We start from the raw sequence: 27,429 nt of genomic DNA on the forward strand, positions 1-27,429 counted from the left end.
TAATTTAATTAAAATTTTTTAACATTTTATTTCATTTTTTGAGTGAGACCATGAGCAGGGGAAGGGCAGAGAGAGAGACACAGAATCTGAAGTAGGCTCCAGGCTCTGAACTGTCAGCACAGAGCCTGACGCAGAACTGGAACTCATGAATTCCAAGATCATGGCCTGAGCCAAAGTCGGAAGCTCAACCAACTGAGCCACCCAGGTGCCCCGAAAATAATTCAATTTAAATCCATGAGGGTAAGTGGGAATTAACCCGGCAAGGAGAATGGGAGGAGGCAAGGGGCACAAAGAAGGAAACTAGGGTGCATGTTTAAATCCTAAAGGTGAGAAAGACTAAGACATATTCAGGATCAGCAAGTAAACTAGATGTCAGTGAATAGTTTAGTTTGTCCTAACTGATCCCCCTGGAGTGCTATGGAGGGGAATTAAGGCAGCATCCCAGTCTCATTTATGGTACAGTAATTCCTAGGCTTCTTAGCACCAGGCCTTACTCGTATCCCCTACTTGGAGCTGTGGCTGTTACAGCATATACTTGGCGCCCAGGAAGAGACAAGCCACAGGCACTCGGGGAATCAGAAAAGACAGTTTACTGAGCACCGGTGCCGGCCCAGTGGAGTCACCTCCAAAGCCTGAGCCCCAAACCTTGGCATCAGCCTCCTTTATGGCTGGGATGGTAGGGGGTTGAGAGACAAAAGAAAAAGGGGAAGGGGCCCTTATCAGTGGTGCTAACTGGGCAGTTGGTGGACACAGGAGGCAAACAAGATTACAGAAGCCAAAAGTATGCAAGGGGAGAATCCAGCCTCGGGCATCTGGCTGGACCATTTTATCTTGTTTTTACTAGCAAGCTTTTCTTCTCATTCCCCCCTCTTGATTCTCCAGCTGCGGTAGCACTTAGAGAAAATCAGTTTGTGGGGCCCAAGGAATGAAAGGAGGGGCGAAGACCATTCTGGCTTCCTCCTGTTGGACAGGGACGTCAAAGGAAGGGGTGAGGCAGCTAGGGTTCTTCATCATACAAAGGAGAGTAGCGACAGCTAGAATAGTCCAACTGGAGCATCCATATGGTGCTCCAAGAGTTCCATGAATCTGCTAGTTCCTGTCTTCCTTTGTTGATTCACTCCTTTCACTGCTGGACTGTACCTCAGACTTTCCCTGATTGGATGACACAGAAGCAACAAACCTTCATTTCGGAAGAGACACAGTCCTCTCCCTTGGGCAGTTAGCAGGTCCAGCACTACAGCAAAGAGTATAGCAACAAGCATGGAAAGAAAAATAGGTGGGGATGACAATGAAATCTGAGAGAGAACGATTTGGTATAGTTCACTTAAGTTGCGTGGTGATTTCCTCAAGCTTCTGGTTACAGAGAGTTCTCAGGTGTTGGCTGCCAGCCACGTATAGTCTGTTGTCTCCTTAAGGGTGGTCTGTAGAGGATCATTCTGTTAGCAGTTACTTTTCATTCCAAGTGGTTGTCAGGTGACAGGTGGGCTGCCTTTACTCCAGAATGGTGGATCCAGGTTAGTCCTGCACCTTGAGAGCTGTGGGTGTGGTTAGCACAAGAAGGTCCCTTCCAGGTAGGTTTAAGCAGTTCCTTTTTCCAATCTTTTATCCAAACCTGATCCCCAGGTTTGTGGGGGTGTACAGTTATTCCTAGGGAAATAGACATCCTGTCTGTCACCCATCTATGTATCTCAAATACAGTTTTCCCTAGTCCGTTTAGTCGTTTTTGTATTTCTCAATTCCCTAGCTTTCAGGTCCCCCTTGAATTTGACTAGTGGAGGGGGTCTTCCACGTAGGATCTCGAATGGGGAGAATCCTGTTTTTTCCCCGGGGTGTGCAGTGTATTCACAGAAGAGCTAGGGGTAGTGTATCTGGCCAGGGCAAGTTAGTTTCCTGACATAGTTTTGCCATGGCTGATTTAAGGGTCCGGTTCATACGTTCCACTTTCCCTGAACTCTGGGGCTGGTAGGCTGTAAGTTCCATTGGATACCTAGGGTTTTGGCTATTTGTTGTGCCACCTCAGCCATGAAAGCTGGGCCATTGTCCGAGCCTCTGGTTAACTGAGAATGATACCCCTTGGCAAGGCCTTGGTTACTTCTCTTGCCTTTTTTGTGTGTGTGGGATAGGCTTCAACCCAGCCCGAAAACGTGCAGATAAATACCAAAAGATATTCGTATCATCCGCTGGGTCTTATTTTGGTAAAGTCTACCTCTAAATCTTCGAAGGGTGCCTGACCACAGCGTTGGATTCCCATGGGCCCAGTGGGGCCTTGTTTGGCATTATTCTGAGCACAGAGGAGGCAGTGTTGAGAGACTGAGGCACAGAGTGATGGGAGTCGAGCAATTACATAGTAATGGCTCAGTAAGGTTTCAAGGGCGGTTTTTCCTAGGTGGGCAAGCTCAGGCTGCTGGAGAACCACCTAGTGGGCTCGCTGCTCTGGTGATATAGACTCTTTGGTCTGGAAGTACCCACCACCCTTCTTTTGTCTGGCCTCCTTTTTCCTGCTGTGCCCATTTTGTTTCTTGGATTGTGTGCCTTGGGGAAGCGGGCAGTTCCGGGGCCAGCATGATTTTTGAGGGTGTTGTTTTCCTGCTGCTTGGTTAGCTGCAGCATCAGCTCGTCTGTTACGTTCCGACACTGAGTCCTTTCCTCCTTGGTGTCCCTTGCAGTGGATGACTTGGTTTCCAGACTGCCCTTAATAGTTTTACGATTTCTTCCCGATTTTTTATTTCTCTTCCTCCTGCACTCAAAAGTCTTCTCTCCTTGTATAGAGCCCCACGTACATGTAGAGTGGCAAAGGCATAGCTCAAGTCCGCGTATATGTTGGCCTGTTTGTCTTTACAGAGTTCTAGTGCTCTTATTAGGGCCTACAGTTCTGCTCTTCGGGCTGACCATCCTTGTGGAAGGGCCTTTGCTTCTATGACCTCAAAATCAGAGACTACTGCATAACCAGCATATCTTTTGTCTTCATTCATGAAGCTGCTGCCGTCGGTGTACAGGATGAGATCAGGGTTTGTAAGAGCCTGTCTAATAGGTCGGGTCAGCTAGAATAGACTTCATCAAGTACCTCTAGAAGATCATGCTCTGGGGTCCCTGCTGCTGCGAGCAAGGAAGTGGCACGGTTTGTAGTTGTTATGGCTCCCAATCTTTTTTTTTTTTTTTTAAGATTTACATCCAAATTAGTTAGCATATAGTGCAACAATGATATCAGGAGTAGATTCCTTAGTGCCCCCTAACCCATTTAGCCCATCCCCTTCCCTCAATCCCTCCAGTAACCCTCATTTTGTTCTCCATATTTCTGAGTCTCTTATGTTTTGTCCCCCTCCCTGTTTTTATATTATTTTTGTTTCCCTTCCCTTATATTCATCTGTTTAGTCTCTTAAAGTCCTCATATGAGTGAAGTCATATGATTTTTGTCTTTCTCTAATTTCACTTAGCATTATACCCTCCAGTTCCATCCACGTAGTTGCAAATGGCAAGATTTCATTCTTTTTTGATGGCCAAGTAATACTCCATTGTATATATATACCACATCTTCTTTATCCATTCATCCATCGATGGACATTTGGGCTCTTTCCATACTTTGGCTATTGTTGATAGTGCTGCTATAAACATGGGGGTGCATGTGTCCCTTTGAAACAGCACACCTATATCCCTTGGATAAATGTTATGGCTCCCAATCTTATTCATGGGTTCTCACATAGCAGTCCCTGATATTGTGTCATCTGAGCATACATTAGCCAGTGTCGCCCTCTGGCATCCATCAAGGTAATAACAGAATGGGGAACCTTAACATTTAGGTTTGCCCCAACATGAGTTTGTCTGCTTCCTTGATTAAAAGTGTGGTGGCTACCAGGGCCCTCAGATAGGGAGGCCACCCTGCCGCAACTGAGTCAATCTGCTTTGAAAGGTATGCCACTGGTCTTTGCCAAGGTCCAAATTCCCCAGTGAGAACCTCCAGGGCCACCCCATTATTCTCATGTACCAACAGGTTGAAATCTCGTGATCTGGGAGTCCCAAGGCTGGTGCCTCCGTGAGTTTTGTTTTTATGGTCTTTATGAAAGCCTTTTCTTATTAGGGCCGCAGAAAAAGGGTGCTCTCTCTTCCCTCTTTAGCGCCTCATATAGAGGTCTGGCCAACTCTGAGAAACCTGGGATCCATATTCAACAAAATCCTGCTGCTCCCAGGAACTCTCGGATCTGCCAACGGGTAGCGGGAACCAGAATGGCACAGATTGCCTGTTACCTTTCGGCTCCCAACATCCGTTTGCCTTGGGTAATTGTGAAGCCCAAATATTTAACTTCCTGTTGGCAAATCTGTGGCTCCTACAATGGTGACTTCTCAACCTGACAGAGGTGCCACCTTGTGCCACCACAGAGTGTTCAGCCCGTGTCGACCACGAAGTCTATTATTTGGCCCCCCACCTTCATTTTGACCATGGGCTCATGGGGGCCTACTTAGCTAGAGTTCAGTCTTTCCTAGTAAGAGTCCACTCCTGTCAGTCCGATCAGGTCTGCCTTAGGTGGTTCTGGTTGGTAGCATCTGGGTGAAGAGGTTTTTGGTTTCCCTTTTTGGCGGTTGGGCATTCATTTTTCCACTGTCCACATTCCTTGATCCGGTCCCCATGGGGCCCTACTTTTTTCTTCTTGCATCCCTCATGGTTTCTGTGGGGGCCCTTCCGGAGGGGGTGGTTGCCTCAAGGCCACAGCCAGAAGAGCTGCCTTTTGTTTCATTCTTCAGTCTGCCTCCTTTCTGGCACCTTGATCCTAGTTTACAGAAATCTTGTTGGCAATTTCCAATAATTCGGTGGCATTTTTTCCAGGGAATCCTTCCAATTTTTTTGCGCTTGTCTAATGTCACTTTGGGCCTGTCCCACAAAGGCAGCATTGACCATGCGCTGATTTTGGGGTGCTTCTAGGCCGAATGGAGTGTAAATTCTGAAGGCTTCACATAATCTTTCATAGAAATCAGCTGGACTCTCTTCTGAAGGCTTTTGTAGGACCTCAGATACCTTTGCCATTTTGGTGGGCTTTTTGGCCCTTGCTTCTACCCCTGGAGGAAGGCGGGTCAGTATCTTCCTAATCTGGCCCTTCCCACCTCTGTGTTAGGGTCCCAGCAGGGCTCCTCTTCGGGCATACCTTCCCATACTCAAGCCTCAACTTCTAGATTCCCATCTGGTGCCTGAGTCTGGAGCCATTTTCTGGCTTCAGTGACAATTCGTCAGTGCTCTTCCATGTTGAAAAGGGTAAACAGAAGCTGCTTACAGCCGACCCAGGCAGGGCGGTGAGTCTGGATTATGGATTCTAGGAGATCTATCATCGCCTGTGGCTTCTCAGAGTAGGGTGGCATGTGGTGTTTCCAGTTAAGGAGGTCAGTAGTGGGGAATGGTTGGTAGTAGAAAACCAATCCCCCTCTTGTCGGGTCCCATCGGGGCCTATTCTCTGGGGACCCCTAGTCTCCCACAATGGCATCTGCATTGCCGTTGTGGGCCTTGGACCTTGAGCCACAGACCTAAGACATCTCCCTACCAGTTCAGGTGTCCCAAGTTGGGGCGGGCTGGCTGCTGGCAGAGGCGTGACCGACGGAGGTGGACTATCAGGCAGGCGAGGTTCCCCTCCCTCAATTGATGGGATGCTGGGGCATATGGGGCTGAAATGGAGGGACTTCTGAAGTTTCTTGGGAGAACGGGGGACAGTTTTTTCTGCTGTGAAGTCTTCTTGGCCTGTGCCACTAAGACCCTACATTGTCCCTTATTATTAACGCAGAACTGGACCCAAGGAGACTTGACTTGGGCTATTTCCAGCCATTGATCAACGTATGGGAATTGACCTGGGAGGCCAGGGTCTCCACTAACTACTTTATAAATAGCTCAGACTTTGGGGACATCTAGGGTGCCCTCTGGGGGCCAGCCTATACCAAACATGGGCCATTCTAATTCACAGAGGGTGTGTAACTTCCCGGGGGGTCAATTTGACCCCATAGTCACCTGAAAATCTCTTTTTAAAATTCTTTTTTTTTTAATTATTTCTGTTATTCTTTTTTTTTAACTTTTTTTTTTTTACATTTATTTATTTTTGAGACAGAGAGAGACAGAGCATGAATGGGGGAGGGTCAGAGAGAGAGGGAGACACAGAATCCGAAATAGGCTCCGGGCTCTGAGCTGTCAGCACAGAGCCCAATGCTGGGCTTGAACTCACAGACCGCGAGATCATGACCTGAGCCGAAGTAGGACGCTTAACCGACTGAGCCACCCAGGTGCCCCATCTTTTTAAAATTCTTAATCATACATTCAAAAACAGTTGGTTTTGAGGAAATTCTCCCCATCCTGGTATCCTAGATAGATCCCTCCCAATGTATGGTGTCGCAGGACAAACACGAGGGAAGAGGCCACTTTGTCCACCTGGCCACTCCCCTCACGGGGATTTAGACAACTCTTAGCATTGGCAGGTCAGTATAAACCCCTAACTCGGATCAGGCCTGTGCGGACCTGATTCTGCCTTGAGCCATATGAGGTCATCACGGAATTGCAGGGTAGGACCCACTCAGGCTCCATAGCCAAGACCGTGGAGCACGGGCACTCACACACACATTCAGACTACAGACTTCCACCCAGGACTTCCCTGTCCTATGTGGTGTCTGTGTCGCCTGGGAGGTGATCAGACTACCCTTCCACCTCTAGGGCAGGCCTGAACTTGGTTCTGGGTCCCCAGGGACACTTACCCGATCTGATGTCCTATCCTGGCAGAATTTTCTGATTCCCACTGGAGTCTGTCTGAGCACAGCGGGGGCCAACTATTGCCAGGCCCAGTGAGGGTTGGGATCCAGTGAAATCAGTGGTGCTGTACCTTCCTTTCTGTCGCAGAGCCCTTGAAGAGTGGCCTCTCCACTAGCCTCCACCAATGGTGGCTCAAGGGGCCAAGGCAGCTATCGAGTTTCCCGGCCAAAGCACCAAATGTTACAGCAAATACTCGGTGCCCAGGAAGAGACAAACTACACGCACTTGGGGAATCAGGAAAAGATTGTTTATTGAGCACTGGTGCTGGCCCGGTGGAGTCACCTCCAAAGGCTGAGCCCCAAACCTTGGCATCAGCCTCCTTTTATGGCTGGGATGGTAGGGTGTTGAGAGACAAAAGAAAAGGGGGAGAGGGCCCTTAACAGTGGTGCTAACTGGGCAGGTGGTGGACACAGGAGGCAAACAAGATTACAGAAGCCAAAAGTATGCAAGGGGAGAATCCAGCCTCGGGCATCTGGCTGTCCCTGTTATCTCATTTTTACTAGCTTTTCTTCTCATTGCTACTGATAATAATTCATTAAAAAATTTTTTTTAATGTTTATTTTTTTTGAGGGAGAGAGAATCTGAAGCAGGCTCCAGGCTCTGAGCTGTCAGCACAGAGCCCGATGTGGGGCTGGAACTCATGGACTGCGATCATGACCTGAGCCAAAGTCTGATGCTTAATCGACTGAGCCACCCAGGCACCCCATACTGATAATAATTCTTGCTTTGAGCCACACTGGTTCAGTAATCGCAAAGTTGGGGGAGTGCAGGGAAAGATAAGCAAGGGAAATAAAGTAATAAGAATGAGATGAGATAATACAGATGCACATGTAACCACAGTACTGGACAATGCTACAAGAATTCAGATGAACTGGAGCAGAGTTTGGGAAAGGAGAGTCAGTTGACTGAACCCAGCCAGCTGCCTATTTTTATAAAGAAAGTTTTATTGGAATACTGCCATACGCATTCATTTACATATTTTTGGTGGTTGCTTTTGTACTAAAACAAGAGTTAAGTAGTTGGGACAGATCATAGAGCCAGCAAGAGCCTAAAATATTTCCTATCTAGTCCTTTACAGAAAAAAGAAATTGCTGACCTTTTGCCCTAAGTGCTAAAAATAGATATATGGAGACTGTCTAGTGGTGGCACAAGAGGGAAGTGATTTAACACATGCTAAAGAAAGGAAAGAACATGCTAAGGATTTTCTGTTCCTAGTATGCATCAACCTTTGATACAGACTTCAAAAAATGGCAAAAAAGGGGTGCCTGGGGGGCTCACTCAGTTAAGCGTCCGACCTTGGCTCAGGTCATGATCTCACAGTTCATAGGTTTGAGCCCTGTGTCAGGCTCTGTGCTAACAGCTCACAGCCTAGAGCCTGCTTCAGATTCTGTGTCTCCCTTTCTCTCTGCCCTCCCCTGCTCACACTGTCTCTCTCTCAAAAATAAACCTTAAAAAAATGGCAAGAGAATATTCTTTGACAGAATGACTAAATAAACTGTGGCATATTCAGATAATGAAATACTACATGACACTGAAAAATTAATTACAGCTTACGTGCATAAATCACAAAAAATGTTACATGGAAAAAGCAAATCACAGAACACACGCAACTGATAAGTTTTTTGTAAAGCTCAAAAATAAGGAAGACTCAATGGACAGAAAATGTGGTAAAAATCATTAAAAGATAGAAGGGAAAAAATAAACACAAAACCCAGGATAGGGGATTGCTCTGGGGGAAACGGGGAAGAATTTAAGTAGATTCAAAAGCATTGATAATGTTCTAGTTCTTAGATTGATAAATGGTTTCATGGGTGTGTGTTTTCTTAGTATGCTCCATAATTTACACGTCCCACACATTTTTCTGTATGTATTAAAATTATATAATAAAAAGGTTTTTTTTTTAATTTTTTACATTTATTTATTTTTGAGAGACAGAGACACAGAGCACAAGTGGGGAGGGGCAGAGAGAGAAGGAGACAGAATCTGAAGCAGGCTCCAGGCTCTGAGCTGTCAGCACAGAGCCCAACACAGGGCTCGAACTCACAAACTGTGAGATCATGACCCGAGCCGAAGTCGGACGCTCAACCAACTGAGCCACCCAGGCACCCCTATAATAAAAAGATTTAAAACAATTTTTTTTAATGTTTATTTTTTTAATTTTTGAGAGAGAGAGAAACAGACCATGAGTGGGGGGAGGGGCAGAGAGAGAGGGAGACATAGGATCTGAAGCAGGCTCCAGGCTCTGAGCTGTTATCACAGAGCCCAATGCAGGGCTTGAACTCACAGACTGCGAGATCATGACCCGAGCTGAAGTCAGACACTCAACCGACTGAGCCACCCAGGCGCCCCTAATAAAAAGTTTTTTAAAGTATAAAGACTGGGGTGCCTGGGGGCTCAGTCAGTACAGCATGTTAGTCTTTATCTCAGGGTGTGAGTTCAAGCCCCACGTTGGGCATAAAGATTTCTTTTAAAAAACTGGAAAAAAAGTTTTTCTTTTTAAATATTAATGAATAAATTATAAAGGCTAAGTGGTGCCTTGTTGAACATTAGTGCATAACAGTTTGGAGAAAGAATAGCTTGCAGAGATGGTAAATGACAACTAGGACTGATTTCTGGAACATTTAGGCATTTCTCATGGATTCTTTCAAGTTACTTGGGGGCTGGGGGAATCACCCTCAAGCTGATGGAAGAATAGACTTTTCATGGTCCACAAGATGGGGACTTAAGAGTTGCTGTAATTGTGTATTAATTATACAAATCTGAATGTAATTTGTAGTATCAGGATGGTGAGATCTGGAAACCTAGGGGTTACTTGAAAAAGGGAATAGTGTATACAAACACGTGGAAATACGAGAAAAATGATGGCCCATTTACGCAAATGCAAGTATTATTATGCTCTGTGACTAATGTGCAGTAGGCTTGAGAGGGGGATGGTAGGAGAGGAAGACAGAGAGGCAGGCAGGGTTCAGATCATGTATAACATTCTGTGCCATGCTATGGAGTTTAGATTTGATTCCCCAGGTCATGGGTAACCACTGAAGGGCTTCAAGCAGGGAAGGGAATAATCTGATCAGCTGTGCATTTAGAGATGTCCAGGTCTCAACAACTTTTAACTACAAAATAAGGTGACACCTCCCCCTAACTCTCTGCTCCCCAACAAAACCCACTCCCTAAACATAACCTCAGTTCACAGTTTACTAATTAACGATCTTTCTGTACACCTTTAGCAACATACAGTTGTTTCTTTTAAAAAAAATAGATCATACACGAATTGTTCTGTGAGTTTATTTTGCTTACTATTATATCACGGACATCTTTCCTAGTCAGTATACATAGATCTACCCCACCACTTTTAAGGGTAGCATAGCATACCGTATATGAATATACATTCCCCTCTCACTTTAAAAAATTCTAATTATTGCATTATTGTTTGTTTTTCCCCTCTCCTTACTGGATTGACTGAATTGACTGAATTTCCCTTTTTCCTTTTTTTCAACTATTAGTGGCTGGCAAGTTCTACACACTAAATTCTATTACTGGTTGTCTTTTAGTTTTGTTAACTTACACGAATGACACACACATTCTTGTAGAAAAAAAATATATAAAACAAAAAATCCCTTCACTGGTAGGTTTGGTGCATAGCCTTCCTCAGTATTTATATACATATATTTGTATATCTACAAATAGGCAGCTTTGGTATTTTTTAATAGTATCATTTCTGTAAATTTGGCTCTACAATTTGCTTTTTAAACTCAATATACTTCGGACAGCTTTCCATGCCAGTGCATAGAGATTTCATTCTTTTTAGGGGCTGCATACTATTTCATAGTACAGCTATCCCTTGTTTTATTTAACCACTCCCTTATTTTTGGATATTTGGCTATTTCTAATTTTTTCTACTACAAATATGCAGCAATGAACATCCTGTGATGTAAATCTTTATGCAGGCATAAAAGTAGTTCTGAGGATATATTTGAAGAAGCAGAATCAAGGAAAAAGTATATTTAAAATGTTGATAGATTGCCATCTTACTCTTCAGAAAGGTGGTACATACACAGTCACCTTCAGAATGACTGCTGATTGCCCACACCATTAGCAACACTAAGAATTATCAAACTTTAATTTTTTTGCCAAAATATACATGAATTCATTCTCACTGTAAAACAACCACAACAAAGCATAAGTGCCCTCTACCACCATCCTGTCTCCAGAAATTTATTTGCACCTTGCTATTAATTTTTATATGAACAGTTTCATGCTTTTTTTTTTTACTAAGTAAGCTCTATGCCCAATGTGGGGCTCAACCTCACCACCCCAAGATCCCCAAGTCCCATGCCCTACCAACTTGAACCAGACAGGCACCATTTCCTAGACATATTCTTAACAATTATTTGTATTTAACTCTGAATTTAGCTTTTACTACTTCATTTACTCACCATTATCTTCTGAATTGAGGGCACCATACCTCCCTTTCACTAATCCAGGTAACAGTGACATATTCTGTCTTTGAAGAGCTGCATTAGAAAACAGAGAATTCATGTTTGCAGCAGTCCTCTCCCGTATCTGTAGAGTGTTCTGGATTCTCGGACTCTGGCTTCTCAACCAAGTGTATCCTATTTTTACGGCTCTTTTTTTTTTTTAACGTCTTTATTCTTATATTTATTTTCCCTCTTTAATGCTATTTTGTGGAGAAAAAGCACAATTGTTCAGACTAACATCTTAATCTGTCATGCCCTTTTAAATTACGAAGGCTTGTGCCCCCCACTCGCCCCCCGCCCAGTTGCTTGACCGGCAACAGACAGACTCCGGACATCCTCCAGCTATTCCGGAGGGTCTCAAAGTACGACCTCACTGCGATCTGAACCAGGTCTCTAATTATTTTCTATTTTGGCCTCTTCGTCAGGCTACAGAGCCGCGGTTGTTGGGGGTCCTCCCACGTGGTCACCACCTTTAAGAAGATTTTCTCCACAGATAACTATGGCTCTAACATGATTTTCCCTAAATTCATATCGCAGGTGAGTAAAGGCTATAACTTCTAACATACCTTTTAAATGTTTGCGAATAACGAAAAGAAATACAACAAAGAGAATAACTTAAAATTGCCAGAAGCGGAGCCTTGGCTTATCATCTCTCTGCCCGAAGTCAGGTCCAAACTCAGTAAGCCCCTAAAAGATACCCCCTCCGCTTTCCCCAGTCTCTAAGGGGCTGTTTAACTCACCGCCCCAAGAGGACCAACGGGATTTGTTATGGTTACCAGCGTTTTAGCTATCGATTCGGATCTCCAAACCAACGTGTCGAAATACGAACCACGAACCACGGCCGCCAACGAAGGACCGTCAGTCACGCTAGCAACACGCGAGTTCTTAAAGCTAGGTCCTGCCCACTGAAGCTGGAGTTCCGGCGTATCTAATAGGTCAAGGATGGCTGATTGACAGCGGATCTGACCAATCGCTTCAGGGAAAACCCCACTCACCTAACAGACGCCTGGTTGGCGCCAAGGCAAAAACCAAAAACTCAAAATGTATCTGATTTTGATCCCAACCCCCCCCCTTTTTTTTTTAAAGAGAAAGGGGGAGCCCGAACGGGGTCGGCGGGGGAGGGGGAGAGAGAGAGAGAGAGAGAGAGAGAATGAATCTCAAGTCGGCTCCATGCTCAGCACGGAGCCGACTTGGGCCTGGATTCCACGAACCTGAGATCAGGACCCTAACCAATGTCAAGAGTCAGATGCTCAACCGACTGAGCAACCCAGGTGCCCCGAAAAATAAAATGTTTAAAGAAGAAAAGAAGAAAAGAAAAAGAATTTTGTGGGAGCTTTATTTGTCTGTGCCAGTTTGTGTTTCACACATACCTTTTTCTACTCTTGTGAATGAGATAGTTTGTTTCCTGTTTCTATTCCTGTTATTGTTTGAAAGAAAGCTGTTGGAATATAATAATACAATGGTAATTGTAAAATCTAGGTGGTGTGCATTCACTATAAAATTCTTTAAACTTTTCTATACATTTGAAATTTTTTATAATACATGCTGGAAAATAAAACAAGAGGGAGCTACTTTATAATACTTTAAGAAAGAAAAAAACAGGGGCGCCTGGGTGGTGCAGTCGGTTAAGCGTCCGACTTCAGCCAGGTCACGATCTCGCGGTCCGTGAGTTCGAGCCCCGCGTCAGGCTCTGGGCTGATGGCTCGGAGCCCGGAGCCTGCTTCCGATTCTGTGTCTCCCTCTCTCTCTGCCCCTCCCCCGTTCATGCTCTGTCTCTCTCTGTCCCAAAAATAAATTAAAAACGTTGAAAAAAAAAAATTTTTAAAAAAAAGAAAGAAAAAAACAAAAAAGTTAAGGGATTCAGTGTTTATATCTTACATACAGCTTGTATTAGTTAGAACTCTGGTTTGCAAGTGACAGAAACCCAAGTTGAATAAGCTTGAGGAAAATGGAGTCTATTAGCTTCTATAACTGGGAAAGACAAAGCAGATCTCAGACACACCAGGATCCAGAGACTCAAATGACTAGGTTCTCAGTCATCTCTTCATCTCCATTCTCTGCTTCTCTCTTCTCTGGATTGCCTCATTCTCTAACACTCTTCCACATGATAGAGACATGGCTACCAACTGCTTTGGGGTCACAGCCTTACAGTTTAACATCCAAGGAAAAGAGAGAGCTATTTCTTTACCTCTGATCTGGATTATTCCAAGAAAGGTCTTATATATCTGGCCTAGGACACATGCCTACCCCTTGCAGCTGCTACTGTGCCCAGCAGAGTTTGATATTATTTTCTTTCTTTTTAAAATTTTTTTTAACATTTATTTATTTTTGAGAGACAGAGAGAGATGGAGTGTGAGTGGGGGAGGGGCAGACAGGGAGGCAAAGAATCCGAAGCCGGCTCCAGGATCTGAGCTGTCAGTACAGAGCCCCACACAGGATGTGAACCCACAAGATCATGACCTAAGCTGAAGTCGGACACTTAACCGACTGAGCCACCCAGGTGCCCCCAGAGTTTGATATATATTATGATTAGCTCATCCTGGGTTAGGTGCACAGCCATGTGTGTGGAAGGTGAATGGGACAAGGTACTATCATTGCCTATCCTACCAGGACTATACTGAAAGGACAGTGGGGTGTCTGGGTTGCTCAGTTAGTTAAGCATCAGACTCTTGATTTCACCTCAGGTCATGATTTCATGGTTCGTGTGATTGAGCCCTATGTCGGGCTCTGTGCTGACAGCACGGAGCCTGCTTGGGATTCTCTCCCTCTCTCTTTGCTCCTCCCCTGCTCGTGAATGCTCTCTCTCTCTCTCTCTCTCCCCCTCTCTCTCTCTCAAAAATAAATATTGAAAACAGAGAAAGGACAGTGAAGGAGGAGCAGCTCTCCAAAGGAAGAAGAGTGCTATTACTAGAAGCAGGAAAGAAAGAATGCTGCCAGGCAAACTGAAACAGCAGATGTCCACTATATAGACTTCTTAGTTTCCATGTTTTTTTAAATTACATTTATTGGATTCTCAATGCATATAATCATATCATCTGTAAATAATTATTCTTTTTTCTCTGTATTCCTTTTAGATTTATACAGGCTTTTTCATTTTCTTCATTTATTACATTTTAGAACCTTCAAAACATTATAGAGGACATCCGTACCTTATTCCTGAATTTGTCGGGAGATGACTTGATCATGATGCTTGCACATAGCTTTTTAATATTCTTTCCTATGTTTAGAAAGTTCTCTTCTATTCTTTTGTACTTAGAATTTTTATAAGGCATAGCTGCTGGTTTTTATCCAGTACCTTTTGTCCATCCATTGACAGACATAAAAAATAACAATTTTTGTAAGGAATGAAGTACATAAATCACCTGGAAACAATAAGGAAAAGAAAAAACTGGAATGTAGATTCCACCTTCCCTGAAACCAAGAGATAACTGTTACATGAAAGCATAAGTTGTGAAAATAGAAAGCAGGTTGACAGGCAACTGAATGATGATAGCTAGCATTAAGAAGCACTCACAGTATACTATAGTCTGTTCTTTTTTTCCTTTTTTTAAGTATATTTATTTATATTGAGAGAGAGAGAGCAGGGGAGGGGCAGAGAGAGAGAGAGAGAGAGAGAGAGGGAGAGAATCCCAAGAAGGCTCTGCACTGCTAACACAGAGCCCAATGCGGGGCTCGAAATCATGAACCATGAGATCATGACCTTAGCTGAAACCAAGAATCAGATGCTTAACTGACTGAGCCACCCAGGCACCCCTACTATAGACTGTTCTAAGTGCTTCATGTATGGTACCCGGGCAAAGAGGTTTCTTATTTGTAGAAACCAAACCAGAGAGAGATCTGAATGCTCATGATACGGTTCCTTCTGCTTGTGAACGTTCACTGACCTATACACTTACCATTTGTGCATTTTTGTACGTTATCTGTCAGTAACAAGTTTTTAAAGTAGACTGAAAAACAAAGAAGTGAAAATGAACCTGAGAGGTTATAGACTTGAAGACAACGGTAGTGGAGTGTGCTAGACTAAAAATGGGGGCAATGGAGGAAAGTCAAGGATTTTAGTTTCCACATCCAGTGCCCAGAATACAGGCACCCAGGCTTACAACCCAGGTAGGATAGATTTAAACTATCCTTCTCCAGGGGCACCTGGCTGGCTCAGTTGTTAGAGCATACAACTCTTGATCTCAGGGTTATGAGTCTGAGCCCCATATTGGGCATGGAGAGCACATGAACAAACAAGCAAATAGTCCTTCTCTGGAGAACTAAACCACCCCAGAGAAAAGACTACTGATAGCCCAACCAAAAAGTATCCTGCCATTCGTCCAATCACATACAACAAACACCCCCCCAACCCAAGCACACAGAACTTCCAATTGGCTTTTTAGTGCCTTGCTATTAAATATGAACAAATGACCCAGGATTTCAGACAGTTCAAGGAAATTTCAACATGAAAGCCAGAGGCCATTCCAAAAAAACAAAAACAAAAACAAAAAACAAAAAGAGGAACTTGGATAAAGGGGACAATGTAGGGAGCAGATGAAAACATAAAAACAACCACTAGGCTTCTGCTCTAATTAGTATTTCAGAGAAATAAGAGACAATGTTATATTCATAAAACATGAAACAGGAATGGGGAACAAAAAGCCCACACAGAGGCACACCATTGTGAAATTTCAGAATACCAGAGTTAAAGAGCACAACTTAAAAGCTTCCAGAAGCAGGACAAAAGGCCCGTACAAAGGATTAGGAAGAAGAATAACATTGGGCTTCTCAACAGAAATAGGTAAAGCCGAAAGGCAATGGAGTCATGTGTTCAGTATTCTTAGTGAATATAATTTCCAAGATAGAATTCTATATTCAGCCAAACTATCAATTGAGTGAGTAGAATAAATACATTTTCAGACATGCGGTTACCAAAACTTTTTCTTCCCGTGCATGTTTTCTCAAGAAGCAACTGGAGGACATGCTTCACTAACCCCAAAGGGTAAACCAAGATGGAAGAAGACACAGCATGTAAGAAGCAGAGGATCCGACACAGAAGATTGGAGTAGGAAGACAGAGGGCTCCAAGTTAAAAAAAAAGGAGGAACTGATAGATTATCTGTTAATTTAACTGTGTTAAAATTTATATGGAGGGTGCCTGCACGGCTCAGTCAGTTAAGCATCTGGCTTTGGCTTAGGTCATGATCTCACAGTTCATGAGTTTGAGCCCGGCATCGTGCTCTCTGCTGTCAGCACAGCCTGATTCAGATCCTCCGTGCCCCTCTCTCTGCTCCTCCCCCACCTCAAAAATAAATAAACATTTTTTTTAACTTAAAAAAGTTACACTGAAAGTTTGTTGGATGGTTTGGAAGGACTTAGCCATAGGTACAGACAGGGCTGCCATTACACAACTGCACTGGCCATGTGCTGTACAAATCTAAGGAACACCGTACAAAACACACAAAGCAAATGAAAAGGAGGAACAATTATTAAATCCAGGAAAAGAAAAAAGTGGTTTAAGAAAGGAAATATAACCATAATATAGTACTGGCTCATCAGTGAATTCTTTTTATGTAATCATAATGATATAAACAAAATAGTTGATCCCAAAATTGCTGTAATTCTACCAAGATGAGGAGGAGAGGAGAGGTGGAAAGGTAAGAGAGCTAAATAGTCCATGGCCATACCACACTGAACATGCCCAAATTCACCTGATCTTGGAAGCTAGGCAAGGTTGAACTTGTTTAGTACTTGTATGGGAAAACTAAATAAATCAAGATATATCTATGCAAAGGAATACTATGAAGCCACAAAAAAGAAAGGGCTGGAACTATATGTACCCATTTGAAAGGTATTTTTGATGCATTAAGTGGGATATAAAATCAGTTATAGCCCAATGTGTATTGACTAATCCTATTTTTGTTTAGAAATATGGGGGTGCCTGAGTGGCTCAGTTGGTTAAGCATCTGACTTCAGCTCAGGTCATGATCTCGCAGTTCATGGGTTCAAGCCCCCATGTCGGGGTCTGTGCTGACAGCTCAGAGTCTGGAACCTGCTTCATATTCTGTGTCTCCCTCTCTCTCTGCCCCTCCCCCACTCATGCTCTGTCTCTCTCTCTCTCAAAAATAAATAAACATTTAAAAAAAGATGGGGGGGGCGCCTGGGTGGCTTAGTCGGTTGGGGGCCGACTTCGGCTCAGGTCATGATCTCGCAGTCCGTGAGTTCGAGCCCCACGTCAGGCTCTGTGCTGACAGCTCAGAGCCTGAAGCCTGTTTCAGATTCTGTGTCTCCCTCTCTCTGACCCTCCTGCGTTCATGCTCTGTCTCTCTCTGTCTCAAAAATAAATAAACGTTAAAAAAAAAAAATTAAAAAAAAAATTTTTTTTTAAATAAATAAATAAAAAGATGGGCCATTTGTGGGGTGCCTGAGTAGCTCAGTTGGTTAAGTGTCCAACTTCAGTTCCGGTCATGATCTCATGGTTCATGGGTTCGAACCCACATCGGGCTGTGTGCTGACAGCTCAGAGCCTGGAGCCTGCTGCAGGTTCTGTGTCTTCCTCTCTCTGCCCCTTCCCCACACGTGGTCTGTCTCTCTTTGCCTCTTAAAAATAAAGAAACGTAATAAAAAAAAATTTTTTTTAAAGACCTCTCCCTTTAAATAAATAAAATAAAATACAGACTTCTGCTCTTGATGCTGAGGGAAGATCTATCTCCAGTGAAGAGGGCCTAGTCTTTAAAACCAGAGGTCCCCGACTGTTGGAGGCATCATCTCTGGCTACTCTACCATGTTGGCTTTGCAAGGACTCAGGGAGGTCAGAGGCCTGTCTCTTGGGGCAGTGGGTGGTGGGGAGCAGAGGCTGCTGTCATAGGAGGCCTACTTGAGCAAAGTCTCTCTGAGCTTGAACCTGACTTCTCAGCCCTGCGCGTGAAATTAGGAGAAGCCCCAGAGGGTGGAGGCTTTGTCTCTGGGCATTGTAATCAGCATTAGCTGAGGCTACCACTTGCTGTATATGGTTCTGCCGGATGTGTCCTGCACAAGGATGCACATTTGAAGGTGTATGTGGGAGGGGAGTAAAATCTTCTAGCCTTGTGCCCTCCTGCAGGAATGCCACTATCGGCAGAGAAAGGAAGTTTGTTTTACAATTGGCCTATCCAAAGGGGTGCCATTTTCTAATCAATTCACCCTGAGGGGGCACTTTTATTTTAGGCAATTTTTCTACTCTGAGGGTTCTGCTAGTGGCCAGCTTGGCCCTCTCAGAAGTACTGAAATGCAGATACTAGGTTTCTAGATCCTAATGGGGGTTGATTAGAAGTCCTGAGTATTCAGAAGCCAGCACTGTAAGAGGCCCTTTCCCCTCGCCTCTCTCGGAGTGAGTTCTAGCCACTCTCTTTGCTTCAGGCAAATTGACGTAAGAAAATTACTTTGGTCAGATTAGATCAAGATGACAGCCTAAGCACTAGTAACTTTGTCCCTATTGTCTCCTCCCCAAATCCTTTAAAAGGACCAAGAGTGGGATAATTAAAGGCAAGTGTACCATCAGCAGTTCAGAAATTGTAAAGAATCCCTTGAGGATAGAAATCAGATATAATCATATTGATAAGAGAGGAGAAGGAGCCCAGTCTAAAACATGCAGGAGAAAATTATTTGAGCAAATCCAGAGAAAATCAAATCTCAGAATGAAGAAATACAAAAAGGGGGGGGGGCGTGTCCTCTAGTCAATTACAGAATTGCATTCAGAAAACAAAGATCAATTCTGCTCCTCTGTGACTAGCCCTGCCTGTTCATCCCTCAACGCACTCCAAAGTTAAAACCTAAAATTTCACACCAAAGTTAAGTGAGCGATTTGCTTTACAAAGTTGGCTTGTGTGAGTACAGGATTCTAGAAAAAAACAGAGCGGACCTTGGTATGTATGATCTAGACTTCCACAAAATATGTGAAAATCAAAAAAAAAAAGAAGCACCTCTGGCCAGGAGAGAATACCCTCAAGTCCTCTGCCAAACTAAAATTGTTTTGGCAATTTACAGAGAGCTAGAGCAATAGCGTTTCTACCTCTTCCAAACCCACCCACTTTATTTATTTATTTATTTATTTTTGATGTTTATTTATCTTTGAGAGAGAGATTGACAGAGTGTGAGCAGGGGAGGCAAAGGGAGACACAGAATCCCAAGCAGGCTCCAGGCTCTGAGTGGTCAGCACAGAGCCTGATGTGGGGCTTGAACTCACAAACTGCAAAATCATGACCTGAGCCGAAGACAGACGCTTAACCTACTGAGCCACCCAGGTGCCCCTAAACCCACCCACTTTAAAGTGAAGCCTCTTTACCCACCACTTTATTTTTTTAACGTTTATTTATTTTTTGGGGGGGGGGAGGGCAGACGGAGAGGGGGACAGAGGATCTGAAGTGGGCCCTGTGCTGACAGCAGAGAGACCGATGTGGGGCTTAAACCCACAAACCATGAGATCATGACCTGAGCTGAAGTTGGACGCTTAACAGACTGAGCCACCCAGGCACTGCAGTATACCCATCCACTTAAAAACAGCACATGCAACCCACTTATACAGAGCCTACCTGCTCAGGAGACAGGCCAGTTGGGGAACACAAATCTGCAGAGGAAACCCAGGCAAGCTATGTTTGCTAATGATTTGTCCCTTATTCATGAATATATATGGACAACAAAGAATTACCGAAAATATTTGGAGAAAATCTACAACATAAAAGAGAAGAACAAAAATGAATAAATAGTACAATTGACCCTAAGTGGTGAAGGGGAGTGGGGAATGAAATAATATACAGAACAAAACTCAAATTTTCAGATTCTAATTTTTAGGCATATTCGGAACACATTGTAGACATATTCAGAACCTCTATGAATGACTCAGGTAGGCATTACAGCAAAATGAAAAATGAATCCTCAAAACAGGAACATTGTAGAATGTAAGAAATAGTGGTAAGCAAAGAAATATAAAACTTCGAGTTTTCCAAATGCTAGCAAAAAATGAGCACCATTTCAGGGGTACCTGGGTGCCTCAGTTGGTTAAGTGGCCGACTTCAGCACAGGTCATGATCTCACGGTTTGTGGGTTCAAGCCCCGCATCGGGCTCTGTGTTGACGGCTCAGAGCCTGGAGCCTGCTTCAGATTCTGGGTCTCCCTCTCTCTCTGCCTCTCCTCTGCTTGTTCTCTCTCTCTCTCTCCCTCAAAAATAAATAAATGCAAAAAAAAGATCTTTGAATCAAAAGAAAATATAATTCAGAGCTAAAACTATTAAGAGACAAAAGGATACTTAATCCTGATAAAAGTTACACTTGGGGCGCCTGGCTGGCTCAGTCAGTGGAGCACGCAACTCTTGATCTCTGGGTGGTGAGTTCAGGGGGCATGTTGGGTAGAGATTACTTGAAAACAAAATTTTGGAAAAAATAACAATAAAATAAATAAAATCTTGGGGAGACTGGGTTGCTCAGTTAAGGGTCTAACTCTTGGTTTCAGCCCAGGTCGTGATCTCATGGTTCGTGGGTTTGAGCCTCATGTCAGACTCTGTGATGCCAGTGCAAAGCCTGCTTGGGATTCTCTCTCTCTCTCTCTCTGCCCCTCCCCGGCTCGTGCTCTCTCTCTCTCTCTCTCTCTCTCTCTCTCTCTGTCTGTCTCTCTGTCTCTCTCAAAATAAATAAATAACACTTTAAAAAACATAAATAAAAAATAAAATCTTAAACAAAGAGGTACATTCCACCAAGAACATGTGACAATCATGGACGTTAATGTATATAACAAATGAATGAAAGACACACAAAGTCAAGTCTGTTAGAAATACAAGGAGAATAAAAATTTACAAATAACCAATCATAGGAAGGAGATTCCCCCTCTCTTGCTCCCCCTTTCCTCTCTCCCTCCTTCTGTCCATATCCCTTTCCTACCTTCTCCCCTACTTTCCTCTAAAAATATATATTTAGCAGCTAATACATGTCAGGTATTGTGTTAGGTACTGTGAGCACAATAGCAAGCAAAACAACCTTGGTGCCAATCAGTGGAGCTTACAGTCTAGTCAGAGAGACAAATGTTATTCATTTTTTAAAAAGTTTACTTATTTGTTTTGGGAGGGAGAAAGTGCAAGCGGGGGAGGGGGCAGAGAGAATGGAAGAGAGAGAATCCCATGCAGGCTCCACACTGCCAGCATGGAGCCTGACACAGGGCTCAATCTCACAAGCCTTGAGTTAGTGGCCTGAGCCAAAGTCAGACACTTAACTGACTGAGCCATCCAGGCACCCTGAGACAAACATTATTCAAATATTAATTCAAATACATGTAAAATTATAACTGTGATGAGTGCTCTGTAGGAGAGGTACACAGAGGTGTGAGAGGTCAGGGAAACTTCCCTGAGCAAGCAAAACCTCTCCAGAGATCTGAAAAGTGCATGGGAACTAACTCAATGAGAAAGGAGAAAACATATTCCAAGAAGAGGGAAGGGCATGTGCAAAGGCCCTGTGGCAGGAGGAAGCCTACTGCATATGAAGGACAAAAGAGAGCTGGTGCAGCTGTGGCTCAGTCAGCAAGTGGAGAATTTTAATTAAATTTATATTTTAAATGTTTATTTATTTATTTTGAAAGTGGGCGGGGGAGGGCAGAGAGAGAGGAAAAGAGAATCCCACACAGGCTCTGCACAGCGCAGAGCCCAGTGCAGGGCTTGATTCCACAACCCTGGGATCATGACCTGAGCTGAAATCAAGAGTTGGATACCTAATCGACCGAGCCACCCAGGTGATTCAGCAAGTGGAGAATTTTATAAAATGACGCTGAGGAGACAGATGTTGGCCAGATTGTACAGGGACTCAGAGGCTATGTTAGTGATTTGTGTCATCCTAAGCACAATAGGGATTATTAAAAGGATTAAAAGTGAAAAAGACAACTCCATCTGTAAAAGGTACTGGATGAGGGGCAAACATCAAAACAGGGAGGTCAATTAGAAGACTACAACTACCTGTCTAGTGAGAAAAGAATATATCTTAGTGGTGGTGAGAGTGGTAGACACTGAGAGAGAAGAGAGCTTTAAGAGGTGCTTGGTGAGCAAAACTGATAAGGCTTCAGGATGGGTGTTGCATGAAAACGGGAGAACCGGGACGTGACAAAGGTGACCTGTCCTGGTTTTCTGGGTCTTGCAAATGGATGGATGATGGTGTCGTTCACCAAGATAAGGAACACTGCAAGAGGACTAGATTATTGTTTCTGATTTTTAGAGGGAAGAGGAAGGAAAGAGTTTGGTTTTGAATATGTTGTGTTTGAAGTGCTTTTGAGACATCCAAGAGGAGATGTATAGTAAGCATGGGATAAAAATATTTGAAGCTCAGAGAAAAGCTGGAGATACAAATTTGTGAGATATACGAACAGGTGGTAAATGAAATCCCGGATTTGGATGAGATTTTATTTTATTTTTTTAAAATGTTGATGTCTTTTGAGAGAGACAGTGCAAGCACAAGCAGGGGAGTCCAGCATGGGGCTTGATCTAATGAACCGTGAGATCATGACCCGAGCCAAAATCAAGAGTCAGACACTTAACCGACTGAACCATCCAGGCACACCAGGATGATATTTTAAAGTGAGGAGATGGGCTATAACTGGGTTGAATGTTACCATTTAGTGGTTGAACAAAGGAGGATAAGGAGGAACCAAAGAGGTATGAGAAAAGCCAGGAGAGTGATGTGTCAGATAATCCAAGGAAAGGGAATATTTCAAAAAGAGGGGAAGGCTGTGTGGAGGTTCCCCCCAAAATTAAAAATATAACTACTATATGATCCAGCAATTCCTCTTCTGGGTGAAAGAAAACAAAAACACCAATTTGAAGAGATATATGCCCTCCACGTTCATTGCAGTATTATTTTGTTTAAAGATTTTACTAAGTAATCTCTATACTCAACATGGGGCTCAAACCCACAACCCTGAGATCAAGAGTCACACGCTCCACAGACTGAGCCAACCAGGTGCCCCCAGTGATGCATTATTTACAATAGCCAAGATATGGAAATGACCTAAGTGTCCACTGATAGATAAATGGATAAAGAAGATGTGATATATATATATACACTGGGATAATACTCAGCCATATAAAAGAATGATATCCTGCCATTTGTGATAGCATGGATGGCCCCAGAGGGTATTAAGTGAAATCAGTCAGACAGAGAAAGACAAATGCCATATGATTTCACTTCTACGAGGAATCTAAAAAACAAAACAAACAAAACAAACAGAAACAGACTCATAGATACAGGAAACGAACTGTTGGTCACCAGAGAGGGGAGGGTTTGGGGGATGGACAAAATAGGGGAAGGGGATTGAGAGGCATAAATTTCCAGGGGTGCCTGGGTGGCTCAGTTGGTTGAATGCGTTGATTTCAGCTCGGGTCATGATCTCACGGTTCAGGGCATCGAGCCCTGGTTTCGGGCTCTGTGTTGACAGTGAAGAGTCTACCTGGGATTCTCTCTCTCCTCTCTCTCTGCCCCTCCCCTACTCACATGCTCTCTCCCCACCTCCCTCTCTCTCTCTCTCTTTCTCAAAATAAATAAATCAACTGTTTAAAAAAAAAGAGGTATATACTTCCCGTTATAAAATAAATAAATCATGAGGATGTAAAGTACAGCATAGAGAATATAGTCAATAATATTAAAGTAATTGTGTGACAGATAATAACTAGACTTATTGTGGGGATTGTTTCATAATGTGTAAAAATATAGAATCACTATGATGTATGCCTGAAACTAATAGGGTATTCTGTGTTGATTATACTTCAATTAAAAAAAAAAAGAGGGAACGGTGACCTATGACAAGAGCTGCCTACAGAGTAAATAAATGAGGATGAAAACATGTCTATTACATTTATAGCAACATGAAGGTCATCTCTTTTTTTTTTTTTTAACTTTTTAAAATGTTTATTTTTGACAGAAAGAGAGAGACACACAGAGTGTGAGCTGGAGGAGAGGGAGGGAGACACAGAATCCGAAGCAAGCTCTAGGCTCTGAGCTGTCAGCACAGAGCCTGACACGGGGCTCGAACTCACAGACTGTGAGATCGTGACCTGAGCTGAAGTCGGACGCTTAACCGACTGAGCCACCCAGGCGCCCCTTGATGAAAGTCATTTCTGACTGCTCCAGTTATTTATTTCTGCATAATCCACAATCCCAAAATTTAGTGGCTTAAAACAAAAACTTATTATTATTTTTTTTACAAGTTTTTAAAATGTTTATTTATTTATTTTGAGAGAGTGTGAGCAGGGGAGGGGCAGAGAGAGAGATTGGTAGAGAGAAGTCCAGGCAGGCTCCACACCATCAGCACAGAGCCCAAAACGGGGCTCAATCGCACAAACCATGAAATCATGACGGGAGCTGAATCAAGAGTCGGACGCTCAACTGACTGAGCCCTCCCAGCGCCCCCAGTTATTATTATATCCCGTGGTTATTTGTGTCAAGAGTTCAGACGGGGGCCATCAGAAGAAGCTCATGCCGGATGACTCGAATAGTTCTCCAGTGTCTCCTCATTCGCACCAACACATGATATTATTTGCCTTTTTTGAAATTATTTTTTATTTTTTTCAAGTTATTTATTTTGAGACGGGGGCGGGGGGGGGGAGACAGCATGAGTGGGGTAGGGACAGAGAGAGGGAGAGAGAGAGAATCCGAAGCAGGCTCCACGCTCTCAGCACGGAGCCTGATGAGGGCTTGATCGCACGACCCTGAGATCATTACCTGAGCTGAAATCAGGTGTTGGAGGCTCCACAGACTGAGCCACCCAGGTGCCCCTGTTCAGTTTTTAATAATTTGAAAATTTTCTGACACCCCAGTCTTATCTTTTCCCTGCCTGGGTCCTACAGCCAACGTTTCTCCATGGAGCCCAGGTTTTTTTCTATTGGAGAATGGAGGAAATTTGGTAGTATCTATTAAAGTAAAAATCTACTTAACCTTCAACCTTGCAATTCTATTAGGAATATAGCTTAAAGAGGGGCTCCTGGGTGGCTCAGTTGGTTAAGTGTCTGACTTCAGCTCAGGTCACCATCTCACGGTTCATGGGTTGCAGCCCCACGTTGGGCTCTGTGCTGACAGCCCAGAGCCTGCTTGGGATTCTCCCTCCCTCTCTCTCTCTGCCCTTCCCCCATTCGCACTCTCTCTCTTTCAAAATAAATAAATAAACTTAAAAAAATACTTTAAAAAAAGGAATCTGGCGTAAAGAAATAATAACACTGTTTTAAAAGAGGTATGTGCAAGCCATTTTTTGTGTATAAGCATTTTAAATGCATTATTGTATGTATTAATAATTCATTCAACAAATACTTCTTGCATGTTTATTATGGGTTCATCACTATTTTTTTTTTTCAACGTTTTTTATTTATTTTTGGCACAGAGAGAGACAGAGCATGAACGGGGGAGGGGCACAGAGAGAGGGAGACACAGAATCGGAAACAGGCTCCAGGCTCCGAGCCATCAGCCCAGAGCCTGACGCGGGGCTCGAACTCACGAACCGCGAGATCGTGACCTGGCTGAAGTCGGACGCTTAGCCGACTGCGCCACCCAGGCGCCCCGGTTCATCACTATTTTAGACCTTGGGAATAGAGCAGGGAATTAGACAAAGTACCTATCCTCTTGGAGCTTACAATTTAGTGGGAGAAATGATCAACACTAAAAAATGGATAAATAAGATGAATGTAAGACAGTCCTGCCAGTTGGAGTACTGGCAAAAAATAGATGGTACATTCTAATGCAAGAATTGATGAGTTTAATGAAAGAATATTTACAAAATGGTGAACAATGGTAAGGGAAATAACAAGGAACGATTCAGCACCCAGAATGGGAGAGGGGTGAGAAGACATTACCATAGCTTGTCATTAAGAAGCAAGGGGAGGAAGAAGTTAACTGGAACTTGGAGAGAAATATAGCATTAGGAGAGAGTCACCGGCTAGGAACGCGGCAGCTGCTGAAAAAAATCATGGTAGGGAGGGAGATGGGGAATTAATACCACAACTTCAGTCTCTCCCACCCTCCTGTCTCTTCAGGGGGCCTTTCATAGGCACAACCCAAAGGGGAAGCCAGAAGGCCAGGAAGCCTGTTGTTGAAGATCATAAAGCCTATTGTTGCAGGGCTCAGAGCAGGGTGGAAAGGGATAGAGCAGATCTGGACAGGCAACACGAGAATATTCAAGTGCTGTGGGCAAAAGAAGGGGAAAAGAAATAGAAAGTGAAATGGGTCACTATTTTACTTATTTATTTTTAAATATTTGTTTATTTTGAGAGAGAGAAAGAGAGAGAGAGAGTGCACAAGCTGGGGAGGGAGAGTGCACGAGCAGAGAGAGAGGGAGAGAGAGAGAATCCCAAGCAGTGCCACACTGTCAGTGCATGGAGCCTGATGTGGGGCTTGAACTCACAAACTGTGAGATCATCGCCTGGGCTGAAGTCAGATGCTTAACCAACTGAGCCACCCAGGCAGCCCCAAAATGGAACACTATTTTAGATAGTATTAGGATAAGGTAATATTTGAGGAATGGCATGGAGAAAGTGAGGGAGGGAGTCACATGGATATCTGAGAGAAGCACACTCTAGAGGGAGCAAAGTGCAAAGACCCCGAAGTGTTATACACACAGTGAAATATTACACAACAACCAAAATGAGTGAACCACAGCAATGTGCAAATATATGTGGATGAGTCTTAGAAAATTAAATATTGAGGGGAAAAATTATGCTCTGAAAGAGTACATATAGTCTAATAATCTTTTTATTAAAAAGTAAAGATAATAAAAATACATTTTTAAGAATGATATATCTATACATGTATGTATGTACACACACATACACACTCGCAAACATGTAAATAAGTACAATAGAATTGTATTAGGAGCATCTGGGTGGCTCAGTCGGTTAGGCGTCTGACTCTTAGTTTTGGCTCAGGTTGTGATCTCATGACTTCCTGGGTTTGATCAAGCCCCAAATTGAGCTCTGTGCTGGCGGCTCAGAGCCTGTTTGGGATTCTGTCTCTCTCCTCTCTCTCTGCTCCTCCCCCACTCGTGCTGTCTTTCTCTCAAAATAAATAAACTTAAAAAAAAAAAGAATTGTATTAGAGTGCCACAGAGTGATGACCACCAGATTCAGGATGATGGTTCTTCGCCTTGGTGGGGGGGTGGGGTAGAGGCAGGGGAATGAGATTGGGGGCCATGGAGTCAGATTTGGTTATTGG

The 27,429-nt window shown here is 43.6% G+C and overlaps 1 protein-coding gene and 1 long non-coding RNA gene across 4 annotated transcripts in view; one reads left to right on the plus strand and one right to left on the minus strand.

Moving 5' to 3' along the window:
- Positions 1-12,115, minus strand: part of CUL4B (cullin 4B) — a 56,907-nt gene extending 44,792 nt beyond the window's left edge. The window contains exons 1-2 of one of the 2 annotated variants that reach the window (XM_042974036.1): positions 12,027-12,115; positions 11,209-11,286 (exon numbers count right to left, since the gene is read on the minus strand). In XM_042974036.1, coding sequence (XP_042829970.1) covers positions 11,209-11,269 — 61 coding nt within the window. In that variant the 5' untranslated portion in view covers positions 11,270-11,286; positions 12,027-12,115. Of the gene's footprint in view, positions 1-11,208; positions 11,287-11,990 lie in introns of both variants that reach the window. The other variant, XM_042974037.1, reaches the window with a different exon arrangement.
- LOC107179059 overlaps positions 1-27,429 on the plus strand; it is a 38,736-nt gene that overhangs the window by 8,115 nt on the left and 3,192 nt on the right. Inside the window, exons 2-3 of one of the 2 annotated variants that reach the window (XR_001509597.2) lie at positions 11,676-11,787; positions 16,199-16,303. This is a non-coding gene — a long non-coding RNA (uncharacterized LOC107179059). Of the gene's footprint in view, positions 1-11,675; positions 11,788-16,198; positions 16,304-27,429 lie in introns of those variants that run through there. The other variant, XR_006213378.1, reaches the window with a different exon arrangement.

Source organism: Panthera tigris, chromosome X (genome assembly GCF_018350195.1).
Source record: "Panthera tigris isolate Pti1 chromosome X, P.tigris_Pti1_mat1.1, whole genome shotgun sequence".
In the NCBI taxonomy this organism is placed as follows: domain Eukaryota; kingdom Metazoa; phylum Chordata; class Mammalia; order Carnivora; family Felidae; genus Panthera; species Panthera tigris.